The sequence below is a fragment of the Pelobates fuscus genome, chromosome 6 (genome assembly GCF_036172605.1).
Source record: "Pelobates fuscus isolate aPelFus1 chromosome 6, aPelFus1.pri, whole genome shotgun sequence".
NCBI lineage: Eukaryota > Metazoa > Chordata > Amphibia > Anura > Pelobatidae > Pelobates > Pelobates fuscus.
The window spans coordinates 232,894,941-232,914,396 of record NC_086322.1 but is presented as its reverse complement, the minus strand read 5'-3'; the positions used below and the strand labels follow the sequence as shown (position 1 = coordinate 232,914,396).

General features: G+C 42.9%; 1 protein-coding gene across 1 annotated transcript in view; it reads left to right on the top strand.

The window, feature by feature from the left end:
- The first annotated feature begins 1,599 nt into the window (after positions 1 to 1,599).
- Positions 1,600 to 19,456, top strand: part of SCRN2 (secernin 2) — a 36,784-nt gene continuing 18,927 nt past the window's right edge. The window contains exon 1 of the mRNA XM_063458844.1: positions 1,600 to 1,682. Coding sequence (XP_063314914.1) covers positions 1,639 to 1,682 — 44 coding nt within the window. The 5' untranslated portion in view covers positions 1,600 to 1,638. The remainder of the gene's footprint in view (positions 1,683 to 19,456) is intronic.

Below are 19,456 nucleotides of genomic sequence, written 5' to 3'. Positions count from 1 at the left end.
ATAGAATCCACAAGTAAGGCTGCACTCCACGGTCTTCTTAAGAAATCAACTTTACTTTATTAGATATACAATAAAATGATCAACTTTTCAGCCCCACGTTGGGCTTTCCTCAGGATCAAAAAATATAGACACCAATGGTGTCTGTATATTTTTTGTTCCTGAGGAAAGCCCAACATGGGGCTGAAACATTGATCATTTTAATGCATATCTAATAAAGTACCTTGATTTTGGAGTGCAGCCTTACTTGTGGATACTCTATTTGAATCAGCCTGCAGGTTTTGGCTCCCGGCAATATTGAATATAGCGTGAGTGCAAGGATTTTTTTTGCTTTTTATATATTTATTTAAATTTGGAGTTAGAAAACACAAATAAAACATTGTCAAATTGTGTGTACATATACATAATACTCGTATCATCAGATACTATGTTATCTTCTTCTAAATGTCGTACATCTGAATATTGCAATACAAAGACATGGGCGTTACAACATATAATCATTTATATTTATTAAAACATCTCTGTACCAAATAGCAAAGTAATATAGAAGACAAATTTTTTTTTAAAAAATCCCACACGTGTTAGGTGTCTAGGCACTTACTAATACTTACTAACAAACCTTTTATATATTGTACAATATAAGTTATATATATATGTATATATATATATGCACATCTCATTTTTCATACATAACAAGACCATGTCAAATTAAATGTCAGATACAATACATTTTTCTATAAAATAAAACACAAACTAAAAAACATTTACATAAAGGATCATAAGACCTTTTATGTGTACATACATATGTGATAATGTGCACCCATACTATAATGGTAAAATCCTAGAAGTGGTCTTCGTGCAGTGTCACAGGCCCTTTAACTCTGAAATTGTAATTATTGCAGTTTTTAATAAAGGATAACTTCACCTGGTAGACAGCCAATAGGGGAATTTCCAGGTCCTTAAATTTAGTCTGCTACATGTCGCTGGGCGTCTTCACGCTTTGCATGAGGACATCCAGCGTCACCAGCATCTTAATGTGACTAACCCAGCGCCGAGGGACATCGGTACGGGAATCAGGTAAGTGATAAAGCGGTTTTTAACTCCTTCAGCACGACAGTGGGAGTTTCATTATAATAAAAATAACACACACACACACACACACACACAGTACAAACAACATCAATTTTCAAACTGATACTATGACTAAGTGATATATTATTTTCCACTTCAATGCAATTCGTTCAGAGTTATTCACAAATGTGAGGATTCAAAGTGAATTTCAAATTTAAGGCATCAAATTCATTTTGATTTCCCTGCAATTCTCACTTCATTGAATAACCCTGACTGTTCTCAATGAGCTGTAAAAATGATCGATAAAGCAGCCACCAGGGATTAATGGCCACAAATCATCAGAAAAGTAGGTGGGGATTTTATCAAGGTATAACAGGTACTATTCTAGGTACAAAGAATGCTGAGACATTCTTATAGTTTATTTATTTAGCACTTTGCCCCAGAAGGTCGACCTGCATAGCCTTGAAAAATCTCCCCCTAGGTTACTATAGATAGAACATAACCTGAAAAAGACCTGGTCACATGATCTACAGAATAGCTAGGGGAGTCACATGACACAGCTTGTTACTTATGATTTTAAAGGCCCTACTGCACAACAGGAACTGCTCGTGTTGGTGAGTAAGAGATCTGAAAATGTGAATGATAAATGGCTATGAGGGTCACTAAACAGAAATTTTCTAAATAAATGATGTGCAATTGCGTGTAAAATAGTTGGACAAATAAAATAAAATCCAAACCATATAAATTATTTTTAAATGAGTGCCCAACCAGAGTGATATTTACCAGAAATATGTCATAAAGTACCTCCATATAAATTTATAAATGACCAGTAAGGTAGATATATGTGAAACATACATACTATCCGAGTGTCCCCATATAGAAGGGACAGTTCCTATCCTATGTTGGTGTGTATGATTGTGTATAACAAAGCTCCACAGCAATAATACTTTATTAGTAACATTGGAGTTAATAGTTTTATGCCAAAATAACATTTCCCAAATATCAGACACCATAAAGTAACTCTATAAGTACCCAGACCACTTCATCACAATAATGTGGTCTGCCCTTGTTGTTTTAACCTTGCAACTCAAAACATCACTGTTTTTCAGGAATGTCAATGTTTACATCGTAGGATTAACCCTGTAATGCCGTTCGGGCGTGCTATGCTGTCCTGCAAAAGGACGCCTTTAACGCCATTAGTGCACCTTATCATGCTGTAATGATCAACACCCTACCCCATACCCAGGCTGCATACCCACCTTCCACTGCGATCACGATTGGGGGACTGCCTAACAGCAAATCCCGCCCATCTGCGTCATATGATCTCAATGACACCGTGATCACATATCTCGGATCGACAGATTATTGCCTGCATTGTCAGGCAGGTACCCAACATAGAATTAGTAAAATAATTCCATTATGCATATGCATAATGCATAATATCTTATTTTAATGGATGACTAATAAACTGTAAGTTTCAAACCTTCAAAAACCCGAGAGTGCTGATCACTATCTGAATATATTTGAATTTTCCTGGATTTCAAGCACCCGGTAATCTATTCACTAAAGCGTGAGTGCAAGGGCTTTCTACATTTATATATATATAATATATATATATATATATATATATATATATATAAATATGAGCATTTCATTCTAAGTATTTTGATAATTATATATAGTAATATCACAATACACTTACTATACTTAGAATGAATATATATATATATGTACATATATATATATATATAGATAGATAGATAGATAGATAGATAGATAGTGGAAAAATCACCGTAATTTTCTTTTCCTGGCTATTATTCATGGCAGTATATACACATGGGTTAGCTCCTCCCCTTACAGCCGATAGGACTGGAAAACCACCAAGGTTTTAAAAGGAGGCTCTATCCCTAAGGTCCTCAGTCAGCTTACAAGCTCTACAGTACATAAATAGTGACATTAATGGGTGGGAAGTATATGCTGCCATGAATAATAGCCAGGAAAAGAAAATTACGGTAAGTATGAATACATTTTCCACTTTCCTGGCTAATCATGGCAGCATATACACATGGGGAATACCCAAGCTTACAAAGGGAGGGACAGAATAGCCAATCAAATAATCAGAATAATTCAAAATAGATAGAAGAATGAACTGAGTTAAATACTTGAGTACCAAATTGTGCATCATAGACTGTTTTAACGAACAGTATGAAATGCCAGACAAACGTGTCTAAAGAGGTTCAAATGCTAGCTTACAAAAAGTGTCAGCAGAAACCATTGCCATGGAAACCCACGATGCTGCAACAGCATGAGAGGAGAGTGCCCTGATACCCTCCAGCATAGGTAGAGAACGGACGTGACGTCCAAATTGTGCCTCATTAATTGCTTCAATGTCCAATATGTAATGCAGGACAAACTAGTTCAAAGAGGTCCAAATGCCAACTTTACAAAGTTTGAGCAGAGACCATTGCCATGGAAGCCCATGAGACGCTGTAACAGCACTAGTGGAGAATGCCCCAAAATCCTTTGGTACAGGTAGAGAATGGCATTGAAAGGCTCTCACTTTAGGCAGGATCTCTGGTGCTACATGCAAGACAACCATATCCTGTTGAAATTCAGTGAATGGGGGTACACAGGATCAAGCCTGGAGTTCACACATTCACCCTGCTGAGGTACCAGCCACCAGCAACAGCAACGTCTGTGCTAACATCATGGAAGCTCCTGCTAGAGGTTCAAATGATGGTTTAGTCAGAGGCCGTGAGACCAATGGTACGTCACATATTGGTTTCAACACCTTTAGCGGAGGTTTGAGTTCAATTGTTGCTTACATGAAGCAAAGCACCAGGAGCATCAACGCTCAATGGGTACCCTTCAGTACAGGTAGAGAATGACATAGATAAGCATTCACCATAGGCAGGATCTTCAGGTGCTAAATGCAAGACGACCATATCGGTTGAAAAGTAGTGAAAGGGGGCTCACAGGATCAAGCCTGGAGTTCACCCATTTTCCTTGCTGGGGTACCAGCCTCCAGCACTTTCTATGCTACCACCATGGAAGCTCCTTCTAGAGGTTTGAATAATGGTTTAGTCAGGGCCCGTGAGACCAGTGGTACGTCACATATTGGCTTCACCACACTCAGTGGAGGCATGATTTCAATCAATGCCTAAATTAAGCAAAGTGTAGCTAATTGCTCCTCTAGAGTGTTATAACACAGAACCTTTCAAGGCCTGAACGAGGAGTAATTCCAACAGAAAAAAGCATGTCAAGCTTTGTATGGACTCCCACATCAACACCAGAACTTAAGAATCCTGGTGTGTCAAGGGGCCTTGTAATAGGTCTAGACGTACTAGAATTTCCCTTGGAGGTTCGAGAATCATCTTATTCATCATAGGAATTAGAGTCAACGCGGTCTTCCACTGTCACCTTTTGCATTACCTTTTTAGGAAAGTTGAAAAAAACAGGAAAATATGTACATCAGACTAAAATTCTAAATTTGAGTCAGTATATCCTGAACCTGCGCATTCTGGTCCTAGCATGTAGAAAATACTTCTGGATACGTCGTGACATGGTTGCCAATCCACCTTGTCCACAGTTATTCAGCTCAAGCACACAGCCATTGTATTCTGAGCCCCTGGTTGTTCTTCTGTGCCCTGATCATTATGGGCTGGAATTCCATCAATACATATCTGTGAGACCCATCTTGATAGATATAGGATACAGTTGCATTGATATTTGAGCAAATTTGGACCCACTCGTTCTTCAGCAAGCCTCTGAAGTGAAGAATAGCCTTGAAAATGACTCTTAATTCCATACAAATGAATGTAAATATTGTGCAACATGGTCCAAACACTGTGCAATCAATCTTATAAAAACTGGAATTCAAGCTAATAATTGACCAATGAGGTTCTGTTTACTGAAAACTCAGAGATCTAATCCCTCATTTCAGCTACCAGGTAAGGTGTAACTCCACTGATGGGGACATAGTCAGTGGCTGGCTCCAATAATCTTTCTCTTTTAAAACCAAGATAGGAAGGATCTGTGAGGAATCCAAAGATACCATTGGGCCCATCTGACAAGTCTGCTGGTGGAAGCCAGTATTCCTAGTAGTTGCATCTATTTTCTTGCTGTTACCAAGCAGAAATGAAACTGGGAGAGAAAACCTTCACAATCTGTGGAACTGTTCCTGAGATAGGGAAAATATTCATCAAGCAGTCAAACTTTAAGGCTATCAGAAGTAGATCCTCCTGATAATGGAACCAGGTGGAGTTCTGGACTCTCAATAACACTACAAGCACATATAAAGATTCTTGGGGCCGCATTGAGGCCAAATGGTAGGGCACTAACGTGGAAGTTCTCTTCTGAGCTAATGCTGAAGATCTCTGCAGATTGGACTGAAAGTAAGCATCCTTGAGATATAACAGAAAATTTATGCCATACTTACCGATATTTTCTTTTCCAAGATATATGCCATGGCAGCACTACGTATGGGTATAGCTCCTACCCTTCTCAATTGGACAGGAACACCTTTTAAATAAAAGAGACTCCCCCTATACCCCCTGTCTTAGTTTAAAGCCACAAAACAATACATGATTTTAGAAGAGGGTGGGATGGCAGTGCTGCCATGGCATATATCTGGGAAAAGAAAATATCGGTAAGTATGGCATACATTTTCTGTTTTCCCCGGATATATATATATGGCAGCACTGCAATCCCACCCTCCTTCTAAAATCATGTGTTGTTTCATGGCTTTAAACTAAGACTGAGGGGGTATAGGGGGAGTCTCTTATTTAGAAGGTGTTCCTGTCCAATTGAAGGTGTTCCTGTAAAAATTGAAGGACGTCACAGATACGCCAAATACGATAGTAAGCCGATAAAGTTGATTTCTTCCTGGCATTCAGAAGAGTATAAATAACTGAAGAAGAGAAGCCTTTGCTGGAGAGACGTTGTTTCCTTAATTTCCAAGCCCTTAAATTGAGAGACTGAGGAGATGGGTGAGAGATCGGGCCTTGTTGTAGGAGACTGAGTTGGTCTGGGAATTTCAGAGGAATGTCCTGAGAGAGTTTCTGCAGCAGGGGAAACCAAGGCCGCCTGGGCCAGAAGGGTATCACTGCCAGGATTGTCGCTTGCTCCTGCAGGATCCTTCTTAGCAGGGGGAAAATCAGAGGAGTTGGGGGAAAAAGATACCCCAGATGGAACTTCCACTCGCAACAGAGAGCATCCTGGTCTTCCGCCAAAGGATCGAAGTAACGCAAGAAGAACCTTTCCACTTTGTGATTTTTCTACCTGAGGAAAACCCCACTTCTGGACTATGCTTTGGAATGCCAGAGGGGCCAACTCCCATTCTGTGGAATCAAGGGTTACTCGGCTTAAGAAATCCGCCACTTGATTGTTCTTTCCCAGGAGGTAAACTGCCTTGATCCCCTTCAAATTCTTCTCTGACCAGGACATAAGTGGGGTCAACACTTTCATTAAGCGTTTGCTCTTTGTACCCCCCTGATGATTGATGTAAGCAACTGCAGAGGTATTGTCTATCCTTACTCTCACCCAACTTTGTTTCAGACAAGGAAAGTGAAGAAGAGCCTGGAAGACTGCTTGCAACTCTAAAACATTCGAGGATAGAGGATACTGTTTGTTTTCCCACTGCCCCTGAACATGAAGAAGGCCCAAATGAGCTCCCCAACCTGATTGGCATACTTCCGTCGTGAGAGTAACCCAAGGGATATCATTCAGAGGATACCCTTGATATAGATTCTCGTTCATTAGCACCCATGCCAGTTCCTTCTTGATCTCTGATGATAAAGAGATTGCTTGATTCAGATCCTTGTTCGCAAACTGGGATAGAAACCCTTCTTGCGGAATCCTCATATGCCACTGGGCCCATCTCGTAAGGCCTATTGTAGAGGACAAACTTTCCAGAAGGCTCATAAATTCCCGGGCCGGGATGGAGTTCAGAGGCAGAAGACGAAGGATCTTCAATTGAATACGATGCCCCCTGTCCAAGGAAAGGGAGACTTGTGACTGGATTGTGTCAAATCTTGACCCTAAGTATATCATAACTTGAGAGGGGGAAAGTTGACTCTTCTTGAGGTTTACCAACCATCCAAATTTTTGAAGAATTAAAAGAACCCGATCTCTATGAAGGAGAATATCTCTGCTGTGTGAGAGAATCAAGATGTCGTCGAGATAATGGAATATTGAGATGCCTTCCAGATGGATATATGCTATTAAGGCAACCAGGATCTTTGAGAAAGTCCTGGGAGCTGTGCTCAGGCCAAAGGGAAGGGTTCGAAACTGAAAATGCTGATGGTGAATTGCAAATCTCAGGAACTTCTGGTGTGGTGGAGCAATAGGAACGTGAAAGTAAGCATCTCGAAGGTCTATTGAGATTAACCAGTCGCGTGGTGAAATTACTTTTATAATGGAACTTACTGATTCCATCTTGAATTTTCTCACATACAAATTTTCGTTTAATTCGTGAAGGTCCAAAATCGGTCTCCATTCCCCTGAGGCTTTCGGAGTGAGAAAAAGTCTGGAATAAACCCCCAATCCTCTTTTTTTTGCAGGAACAGGACATATAACTCCCTCTGCTGAAAGGGAAGAAACAAAAGTGACCGAAAGGCCACTGCTTTCTCTGTTTCCATAGGCATGCTTGTAGACATGAACCGGGGATAAGGGATTGTCGAGAATTCCAGGTAGTAGCCGGATTTTAGGGTCTTTAACACCCACTTGTCCTGTATTGCTAGAGCCCAGACCTCGTAGAAGTGAAGAAGTCTTGCTCCCACTCCCAAGGGCTGGACTGGCGTCCCATCAGAATTGCTTTGAAGGCTTGCCATTGCCACCACGTCCTCGGGTGGTTTGGAAGAGGAGAGTCCACTTTTCCAGGATTGGAATCTGGAAAACTCTCTACCCGTCTGTCCTGCGGAAAGGAACTTTTAGGACGTCTATCTTGAGGAAGAAAGGCCTTACGTCCTTCTACTGCCTTTTTGATACATTTGTCCAGATATTTGCCAAAGAGCATATCTCCTTGAAAAGGGAGGGAACACAGGCTATTTTTTGAAGAATTATCTGCCACCAATTATGTAGCCAAAGAGCACATCTTGATGCTACTATAAGGACCATGCTTCTGGAGATGGTTTTAACCAAATCTATAGAAGCTTCTGATGAAAAATCAATAGCCAGCTTAACTTTCCTTAAGGATTCCAGTAGCCTGGATCTACTGACTCCACTTGATATGTCCTCTTCAAGGTCATCCATCCACTGCTTTAAGACCCTAGAGACAGATGTCAAGGCTACCGCAGGACGAAGCCCAGAGCCAGAGGCTATATAGGCTTTGGACAAATTTGAGTCCTCTCTTAAAGTACCGGCATCATCCAATGGCAGGGTGGTCTTTTTGGCTACTTAATCCACTGCCACTTACATCCTGAGGATAGGGCAGGCCATCGTTATTGGGAAAGCCAAGAAGCCCCAATTTTTTGCAGTGATTAGGTGTACCCTTCTGCGGGAATTACCACCTCCATGGGTCTGGCACATCCAGCTGCTACCTATAGGGTCACTGCAGCATAGCTCCCCGTCGCTAAGGGGAGAATCCTCCAGGAGGTCGCCCTTGGTGTGGAGCCGTGTCCAGAGGCTGAACTCCCCATGGGCCAGGGGTACAATTAGACCCGAATAAGTCACAAAAGAAATATTTTAGGAAATGCAACCTTCACTGTCCCTGAGAAGTAGACAGGAAAAAAAGACTGAGGGGGTATAGGGGGGAGTCTCTTATTTAGAAGGTGTTCCTGTCCAATTGAGAAGGGGAGGAGCTATAACCATACGTAGTGCTGCCATGGATATATCCAGGGAAATAGAGGCAAGGAAATTATCCTTCCAGATTGCTTGAGATATGGATCTGATTGACTCCATCCTGAAGACTCTGACATTCAGCCTCTTGTTGGCCCCTCTTAGGTCCAGTGTAGACTTCCATGTGCTTTTCCTCTTAGCACCAGAAGAGAGGCGAAACTTGTCCCTGGAACTGCTCTTGTTCTGGGACCTAAAAAAAAATCACCTCTTCGTCCAGAAGGCTTCTTCCTTCAGTGCTTTACCTTTTGATTCATTGGTCTTAATACTCCTGTTGGTATGGAGACTCATGTGCCTGAAGAAAAAACTCCAGTCTATATCAATCTGGACTATGAATACCACTCAAGCCTCCAGAGTATGATGAGCCCAGGTATGTGTGATCAGAAAAATGAGTCTCCTAGTACTGGAGGAGACATGTTCATTGCTGAAGAGCAAAACAACTGCTTAATAGCTCCATTAGAACCTTGAAAGGCAGGCTTACCAACTGCCATGAGTTACCTCTGGAGTATACCCTGCAAGGTCAGTAGCTCCATGTATCTCAAATACTGGTCACTGGAGGTTCTCCGGTCAGACTATGAGGAGCTGGGATCCTTGGAACTTCCGTCCTGAAGTACAAATATCTTGAAGCCCTCATTCGCCTTTTCAATGGAATTATCCAAAGTTTTCCCAAACAGCACCACCCCTTCAAATAGAATGGTGTAAAGCGCAGACTTGGAAGATGAGTCATCATCCCAGAAACAGAACCATAATGTTTTCTTAGCTGCTATAGATAAAGCCATCTGATCCAGAGATATCCTAGTTACATCTAGTCAAGTTTTCTGTGAAGAAGTCAGTTGTAACCTGAAGACTTCAGACTGCCTCTTCAATCTTGGTTTTTAATATCTCTCTCCATAGTAGCCTTTAGATCTTTAATCACATATTTCATGTTTGTAGAAACAGCAGCGGAAGTCACAGCTGGCTGGCCTCCTGCAATGGTAGGCGTAAAATTTTGAACAGGTCTGCATCCACCTATGATCCGTAAGTTGGCAACTTAGGTGGTGTAGTTCTGGGGTTGGAAATAACTTCCTCCACAGGGTAAAGCCTGGCCTCTTTTCCCCCTAAGGCCTCTGGAACTTTGTAAGCCCTGCCCACATGTCATGTGGCTGCACAGTGATAGGTCATGCTGAAGCGAAAACCTTCTGGAGGCAGTCAGTGCATAACCAATTCCTTCCACTGTTTTCTCATCATAACCAGATCCTGGTGAAGAATCAGACATCTGACAAATAATAATAACTAAATATTACCTGTGGTAAAGTATTAAGTAAAAAAGTGCACTGTTAAATTCTATAAGAAACCAGTGAAACAGCTTTAAAACAGGCTGAAGACAGCACTTATCCATGTCTGGAGACCCTGCAAATACTTACCAAATAAGTGTGGTCTACCTCGGGAGTGTCGCAAACTTTATTAGGCACCACAGTCCTTGGACACTCGACCCTCAATTTGTTGCAGGCCACTTTGCTAAGTGGGCGTCGCACCCAATTCTCCAGAAACGTGGTCAGCCAGGAGCCACTCTGCCGATCTCGGATGGTGTAAGTCATCCGGATCGAAGAGTGGAACGCCTGACGGATCCACGAGGGTGGTCCCCGCAGTTGCGGAGTGCCTAGTCCCTAGCTCGCCTCCGGACCTCTCTGCCGGAGCAGAGGAAAGGAGGTTAAAGCCTGTATCAGCGGCATCCACCTCAGAGTCGCTGTCCGACTCAATCTTAGACTCCTCACTTGACCCGATTTCTGAGTCTGAGTTGCTCTCTACCTGTGCTCTGGCACATTTCCATAGCCGCGGCCGTTCTGCCTGGCGCGGAAAGGCTCTTTTGCGTGGGTGTGACACGCTTTCTGGGGTGACCGTAGGTACGCCAGTCATGGTGTTTCTGGAGGCAGAGGGATGTTTAGATTTATGGGTAGCCTTCTTGGGTATTTCTCCCTGTGGGTCCACAGGAGGACGCGACAGAGGCGTCGTGGAGCCCGAGTAGTGCTCGGCCAAAGGACATGGCAGGAGGGCCTGAGAAATGGTGTGGCAGAGGGTAGATGACATGGACCCCATGACTGCCATAATGGCGTCTGTCACCGAGCGCTGTAGCGCTAAGAACTGCGCCCCATCAGAGTGGGTAGTTCTATTTGAGCGAGCGGGTGAATTACCCGAGGTGACAGGGGTTTCACCCCTACTGAGTGGGGTATCAGACTCCCCAGAGGGAGGGGAACCAGAAGTTAGTCTGGGTTTAGGCATGATATGATACAGTAGGGTGTTAGGGATAACAGTAAATTAATCCCAGTAAGCTGTCAAGAATAGTATGGGTTAGTCACCCAAACAGGTAGCAACAAAGCGACCAGGGCCCAGACCAGTGGCACACTCTGACAGAGGGTAGGGAAGAAGACAGGAAGTCAGAAAATGGCCGCCAGTAATCTCGCGAGATTTGCGGCAAAAAATTAGAAGTTTGGTAGTAATAGAAGAAACCGAACGTTCGGCAGGTAAAAGAGGCGAATTTGTGGATACAATAGGTAAGTATAGGAAAATACGTAAAAACTGGCGAATGGGCCATTCACGAAAATTAAGTGAATGCGGCAAACAGCCGAATAGCCCTATCTGCCGAATGGTGAGCGGTATGTGTGGGCTACGAATCAGCCGAATGGGCTTAATTCGTATGCGCACACAGCCGAAAACCGGGGGTGCTGAGGGTTTCAAGGAAAAGAGAATTAGAAGGAATAAGAGGCAAAAAGCCACAGAACATGACAGGGGAGGTCTGGACCCTGGAAACAGTAAGCAAATAGAAAGTATGCAACAAGGAATTCTAATTAAAACAGAATATGCAATAGATAAGGTGATATAAAAATATAATACCATTAATAAATAAAATAAAATAAAGAAAATGAAGCTATATAGAAGAATAGCAACTAGAATGATAAATATTAATAATAATAAAATCAATAAGGAATGATATTATTAAACAAATGTCAATAGGAAATAATATGACAAAAGTGACATGTACTTATCCATAGGCGTGCGCAGCCTATTGCATTAGGGTGTGCACCCTAACGCACAAGCACACGCCGCGTATATATATGTATGTATGTATGTATGTATATATATGTGTATATATACATATACTAAAAAAATGGTAAGTAGTGTGATCCGAAAGCTTGGACGGCCCAAGGAGCACTACAAGGTAGTTCTGCAGATGATATTCTGCCTTAGGTATCAATCTCTAAAAATAATATTGTAACTTTATTGCGGGCATCATAAAAAGAATGATCCCAGAAAATAAAACTTAATGCACCATCACCACTAAAGAAAGAATACTGGGGGTGGAAGGGACGGAATAGTCTGTGGAAAATCCCAGAACAAAGCGTAGAAGTGCTAATGGAGTCTAAAGGGAATAAGCCTGCATAAATAAAGGCTGTATAAATGTCTCTAGTAATAGAGACTCAGAGTAACAGCAGCAAGATAAACCCAAGAGTCCTCAATAGCAACATATGGTAATTCAGTGGATAAATGTGAAACATTTATATATGAACACTGGATCCCTGCCACCTCATATTGTAAGCAAATGCACCATATAGTGGATCTACCAGGAGAGATCCTATTGTGTGTGCAGAACTAAGTAGCATATGAGGTAGCTGTGGAAAGAAGCAGATACTGGTATGAACAGCACTCTGCTATCTGGTTCAAATACTACCTAACGTTAGCAGATGTGTATAACACTGGCTAAAGTTGTAGAGAACCTACTGTTTGAGCAGGGCTTGGTAGGAGTATCTGCTTTCGATGTTGCTGTGGAGAAAAAAAGATTCTACTCTCGGAGCTATCTACTATCCGATACTAACATGAGTTAGATATCAGCCGTTCCCATTTCCCCTAACTGGAAATCACAACGTGCATAGTCTATAAAAACAGCTGGCGGACCTAACGTACGTTTCGGCGCTGCCAAAGCGCCTTTGTCAAAGGTGAACCGGGTACTGACATCTGCTAGCGTTTAAGTACGCCCTGTGAATGTTACGGCGACCAATCACATGGAGAGGTGTGTCCCATCTACACGCGGCAAGCCAACACTCGCTCAATGGGCTGTCAGTCAACAACGAGTCCGCCCACGTGGGTGTCAACGGGGCGGGACCTGTGAACGGCGAGAGAATCGCCTGGTTAATCCGTTCACCAAGAAGGATACCCACACACATGGGGGATAACACTGCAGCCCCCAATGCGTGGACACGATCATCTTGTGAAAACACAGCGATGTAAACGATACCTTCCCCTCTTAATATGGGTAGGGAAATAAACGGTACCCTAATGTACAGTATAGTGAATTGTGCACATCCTGCCCAGATGACCCAGACGAGGTATCAACTATGTGTGCCTGTAACTATATGGATGATGTGATGATCCAACAGGTATTAAGGGCATTATTAAATATATGGATCCCTAAGGTGTTCTAGACACTGTACATATTTCTAATCCCGTTGGAGAAGGTGAATATCGAAGGGAATATATGAGGTCTAGAACAAACCCTGGGATGGTTAATGATATGGGATCACATCAGTCTCAAACTACTGGACAGAAACCTCCAAAGTGGATATTTTTTTAGTATATGTACAAACACAAGGGTTATCCCCTACCAGTTCTGCAGACACACTCTGGTTCCCACTAGTTGGGAACCTAGCACTTCGGTGCTCTCCTTTTTTCTAGTGTTTTCTATTCCTAGAGGTTTCAATACCTTCAGAGTGTGTGATCACATTAATAATCACAACTACAGACAATAGAACATCATGACTAATTTTTTGTCCCAGTTAAAGGAGTCCAACAAGTGGTGTACAGACATTGACTCAGTGTTTTCTGACAAGGACGTCACATATTTACCTGAACAAGACAACATAAATGCCAAGTTCAGGTCCCTCTCTAACCTATGTAAACAACAAATCAGGTTAGGGTGGGAGGTGACCTCATTGCAAAAATATCTCAGTAAGGCAATGATACCCAGGGGATTGAGAATTCAAACTACCCCTAACGTAGAACTAGATGATCCCCTCCTTTTGAAGGAATGGGAGGAGGCAGTGGACATCTGTTCAAGAAAATTTATGGATATTTTGCTCAGATTTGAATCAGAAAGGTTGAGACTAGTCAATGAGAAAGTCAATAAAGCAGTTGAAGGGACACAGAGCTGCAAAGATGATCCCTCGTTTACTGTACATGAACAAAGACTCCAACAGAACCTTAACAAATATCAGAACAATGTTAAAAGCCGCAAACATGGCAAATTTGTCAGGGACAATGACTATTACAAAAAGGGGAAGGTCTATAGACGTTTCAAAAAAACAACAAGGCCAGATTCAGACCATTATATGACTTCTGACTACGAGACATACGACACTGACAACGAACAAGCTGCAGCTCCAACAGGGAGCTCTAACCCTCAATCCAGTAAGGGAATCCTTAAAAAAGGGGTGGCTTTTTTAGGACAGTCCCCCCGAGAGGGGGATGTTCAAACCCAAAGACAGACCCGGTACAGAGGAAGAGCACGCAGACGATACTAACAGATGAGATGAGGGTTGTTAACCTGTCTGAAGTCAGTCTGACTCGCCTACAAGTTAAGGCATTGATGAGAGGGCTCTCTTTCGTCCCAATTCCTCCATTTAACCACTTCCAATGGATAAAGGATATTAACCTTTTTGGGAGAAAGCTAGCCCTTCACAAGTTCTTTAAACAAAAGGATGATAAAAAAGCGAGGGAATTGGGCTTTAATCACAGGGAATACCAATGCCTTCAGGAATTGGTGTCCCTTTTGGAAGACAGTGATACCAACCACACAGCACCATACACTGATCTACGCTCCAAGAGTAGGTTTACACCCAACCTTAGGGAGTTCAAGAATATAGACTCCACTACCAACATGATCAAAGCCATAAATACAGATATGCTGACAATGAAACCGAGGGGGAATCTACCAGGGAGGGAATGGAGGGCACTATGCGAACTCAGGGATAATGAGAAAATTATTATCAAGCCTGCTGATAAAGGCGGCAATATCGTTATTTTGAACAGGCAACATTATATACAGATGGTTGAGGCTATCCTACACGATGCTAGGACCTACAAATTACCCCTCTGTGAAATACCAAAACGAATACAAGACCCTCCTGGATCAAGCTTTTGATCAGGGCACACTTTCTAAGGAAGAGTATAGCAGTGTCTTTATTAAATACCCCACGATCTCCACTTTTTACTGCCTTCCAAAAATCCACAAGCAGCAAGAAACCCTGACAGCAAGACCAATTGTATCAGGTACAAATAACTTCACCAGTAAGGGCAGTATCTATGTGGATAGAATCCTACGACCATTTGTAGAAAGTTTACCATCATACTTAAAAGACACGAAAGATACCCTCAAATGCCTAGCTACAATTAAGGTACCCAAGGGAGCAACCCTCTGCAGCCTAGATGTGGAAGCTCTGTACTCTTCCATACCACACTCAAGTGGCTTGGACCATATTGAGCACTTTCTTAAGAAAAGAGGTGTTGAGCATGACACCCACACTACATTTGTGCTGGATTTGCTGAAATTTATCCTCACACACAATTTTTTCCTCTTCCAGAACAAATACTATCACCAGGTGCAGGGAACTGCGATGGGGACGTCTTGTGCCCCATCATATGCCAACCTGCACCTGGGTTGGTGGGAGAGCGAAGTAGTCTTTACCGAGCCCCATACCAGCTTCACTGAGTGTATTTTCTTATGGAAAAGGTACATTGATGATGTCCTAATCATTTGGACAGGTACCCAATCACTTTTTGAGACATTTGTAGAGACATTAAACTTGAACAATTTGAATCTTAGATTCACCATGGAATTTGGGGATCAGACACTCAACTTCCTAGATTGTACTCTAAAGATAACCAAGGACCTCGAAATAGAGACTACACTCTATCGTAAGCCTACATCTACGAACAACATGCTACGATGGGAGAGCCACCACCCAATCCCTCTCAAAAGAGGGATACCGGTGGGACAGTACCTGAGACTTAGAAGAAATTGTTCGTCCACCGAAGACTTCAAACTCCAAGCCGCAGAACTGCGAAAAAGATTCAAACAGAGAGGCTATCCGAATAGATGCCTAAAACACGCCTACCAAAAAGCACTGAACCTCGAACGAGAGGAACTACTTGCCGATAAGCCCAAACTGGACCCCAAGAGAACCATCAGATGCGTAGCAAGTTATGACGCCGGATGGAACGAGGTGAAAAAGGTTATGGGACGCTTCTGGCCCTTGCTAACTCAGGACCCGCACCTCAGAGATACAATTTCCACCAAAGTGTCAGTAACAGCCAGAAGAGGGCAGAACTTGAAAGAAATCCTGGTACCCAGCCATTTTTCGGCAACCAAAAAGAAAAATAGCACCTGGATGAAGATACACGGCACATATCAGTGTGGAAGGTGTGTTGCATGTGCACATATAGCAAAAGGATCAAAAACCATTTCGGACTTCAGCAACTCTGTAGAAATCCCCGTTAAACAGTTCTTCAACTGCAACACCCTGGGCATGATCTACCTACTTACATGCAAATGCGGCTTGAAGTATGTGGCAAGACCATACGCCCATTCAAAAGAAGTATTATGGAACATGTCCACTCTGTGACCTCTAACAGAGACACACCAGTGGCCAGACATATCAGGAATAATCATATGGATACCCCAAAGTGCATCAAATTCGCGGGTATTGAAAAAATTCAGCTGGGCAAAAGAGGAGGGGATCTAGATCAGACCCTCAAAAGGAGGGAATGCTATTGGATCTTTAAGTTGGACACACTAGCCCCCAAAGGTCTGAATGAGGGCTTCACCTTCACTCCTTTCATAGACACGTGATGTTCTATACCTGTAGATATGTATATAGTTATGTGTTGTAGCCTTGTTTTTATATTTCTCTTCCAATTATTCACTTTATTTTTTAATTTTCTGTAAATAGTGATCCTCACTTAACCGGGTACTCTGCAACCAGACCTTATATGGATGCTTTACACTTCCCCCTCTTTTGCAAAAACTCCACTTTGGAGGTTTCTGTCCAGTAGTTTGAGACTGATGTGATCCCATATCATTAACCATCCCAGGGTTTGTTCTAGACCTCATATATTCCCTTCGATATTCACCTTCTCCAACGGGATTAGAAATATGTACAGTGTCTAGAACACCTTAGGGATCCATATATTTAATAAGGGCTCTATGCCCTTAATACCTGTTGGATCATCACATCATCCATATAGTTACAGGCACACATAGTTGATACCTCGTCTGGGTCATCCAGACAGGGGCAGGATGTGCACAATTCACTATACTGTACATTAAGGTACCGTTTATTTCCCTACCCATATTAAGAGGGGAAGGTATCGTTTACATCGCTGTGTTTTCACAAGATGATCGTGTCCACGCATTGGGGGCTGCAGTGTTATCCCCCATGTGTGTGGGTATCCTTCTTGGTGAACGGATTAACCAGGCGATTCTCTAGCCGTTCAAAGGTCCCGCCCCGTTGACACCCATGTGGGCGGACTCGTTGTTGACTGACAGCCCATTGAGCGAGTGTTGGCTTGCCGCGTGTAGATGGGACACACCTCTCCATGTGATTGGTCGCCGTAACATTCACAGGGCGTACTTAAACGCAGCAGATGTCAGTACCCGGTTCACCTTTGACAAAGGCGCTTTGGCAGCGCCGAAACGTACGTTAGGTCCGCCAGCTGTTTTTATAGACTATGCACGTTGTGATTTCCAGTTAGGGGGAATGGGAACGGCTGATATCTAACTCATGTTAGTATCGGATAGTAGATAGCTCACAGAGTAGAATCTTTTTTTCTCCACAGCAACATCGAAAGCAGATACTCCTACCAAGCCCTGCTCAAACAGTAGGTTCTCTACAACTTTAGCCAGTGTTATACACATCTGCTAACGTTAGGTAGTATTTGAACCAGATAGCAGAGTGCTGTTCATACCAGTATCTGCTTCTTTCCACAGCTACCTCATATGCTACTTAGTTCTGCACACACAATAGGATCTCTCCTGATAGATCCACTATATGGTGCATGTGCTTACAATATGAGGTGGCAGGGATCCAGTGTTCATATATAAATGTTTCACATTTATCCACTGAATTACCATATGTTGCTATTGAGGACTCTTGGGTTTATCTTGCTGCTGTTACTCTGAGTCTCTATTACTAGAGACATTTATACAGCCTTTATTTATGCAGGCTTATTCCCTTTAGACTCCATTAGCACTTCTATGCTTTGTTCTGGGATTTTCCACAGACTATTCCGTCCCTTCCACCCCCAGTATTCTTTCTTTAGTGGTGATGGTGCATTAAGTTTTATTTTCTGGGATCATTCTTTTTATGATGCCCGCAATAAAGTTACAATATTATTTTTAGAGATTGATACCTAAGGCAGAATATCATCTGCAGAACTACCTTGTAGTGCTCCTTGGGCCGTCCAAGCTTTCGGTTCACACTACTTACCATTTTTTTTAGTATATGTACAAACACAAGGGTTATCCCCTACCAGTTCTGCAGACACACTCTGGTTCCCACTAGTTGGGAACCTAGCACTTCGGTGCTCTCCTTTTTTTTATATATACATATACACATATATATACACACACACATACACTGCTGTGTGTGTGTGTGCTGTTAGTGTGATGTGTGTGTGAGGGTGCTGGTAGTGTACTATGTGGGTGAGGGTGTTTGCGTGTGCGCACTTGTGAGGGTGCTGTTAATGTACTGTGTGTGAGGGTGCTGTTTGTGTGTGTGTGTGCACTTGTGAGGGTGCTGTTAATGTACTGTGTGTGAGGGTGCTGTGTGTGTTTGTGAGGGTACTGTTTGTGTGCTGTGTGTTAGGGTGCTGTTTGTGTAATGTGTGTAAGGGTGCTGTGTGTTTTTGTGAGGGTGCTGTATGTGTGGGTGCTGTATGTGTGTAGGTGCTGTGTATGTCTGTAGGTGCTGTATGTCTGTGGGTGCTGTATGTGTGTATGTGCTGTGTATGTCTGTGGGTGCTGTATGTGTGTGGGTGCTGTGTATGTGTGTGGGTGCTGTGTATGTGTGTAGGTGCTGTGTATGTGTGGGTGCTGTATGTGTGTAGGTGCTGTGTATGTCTGTGGGTGCTGTATGTGTGTTGGTGCTGTGTATGTGTGTGGGTGCTGTGTATGTGTGGGTGCTGTATGTGTGCAGGTGCTGTGTATGTGTGTGGGTGCTGTATGTGTGTTGGTGATGTGTATGTGTGTGGGTGCTGTGTTTGTGTGTGGGTGCTGTATGTGTGTGGGTGCTGTATGTGTGTAGGTGCTGTGTATGTGTGTATGTGCTGTGTATGTGTGTATGTGCTGTGTATGTCTGTGGGTGCTGTATGTATGTGGGTGCTGTGTATGTCTGTGGGTGCTGTATGTGTGTAGATGCTGTGTATGTCTGTGGGTGCTGTATGTGTGTGGGTGCTGTGTATGTCTGTGGGTGCTGTATGTGTGTAGGTGCTGTGTATGTCTGTGGGTACTGTATGTGGGTGGGTGCTG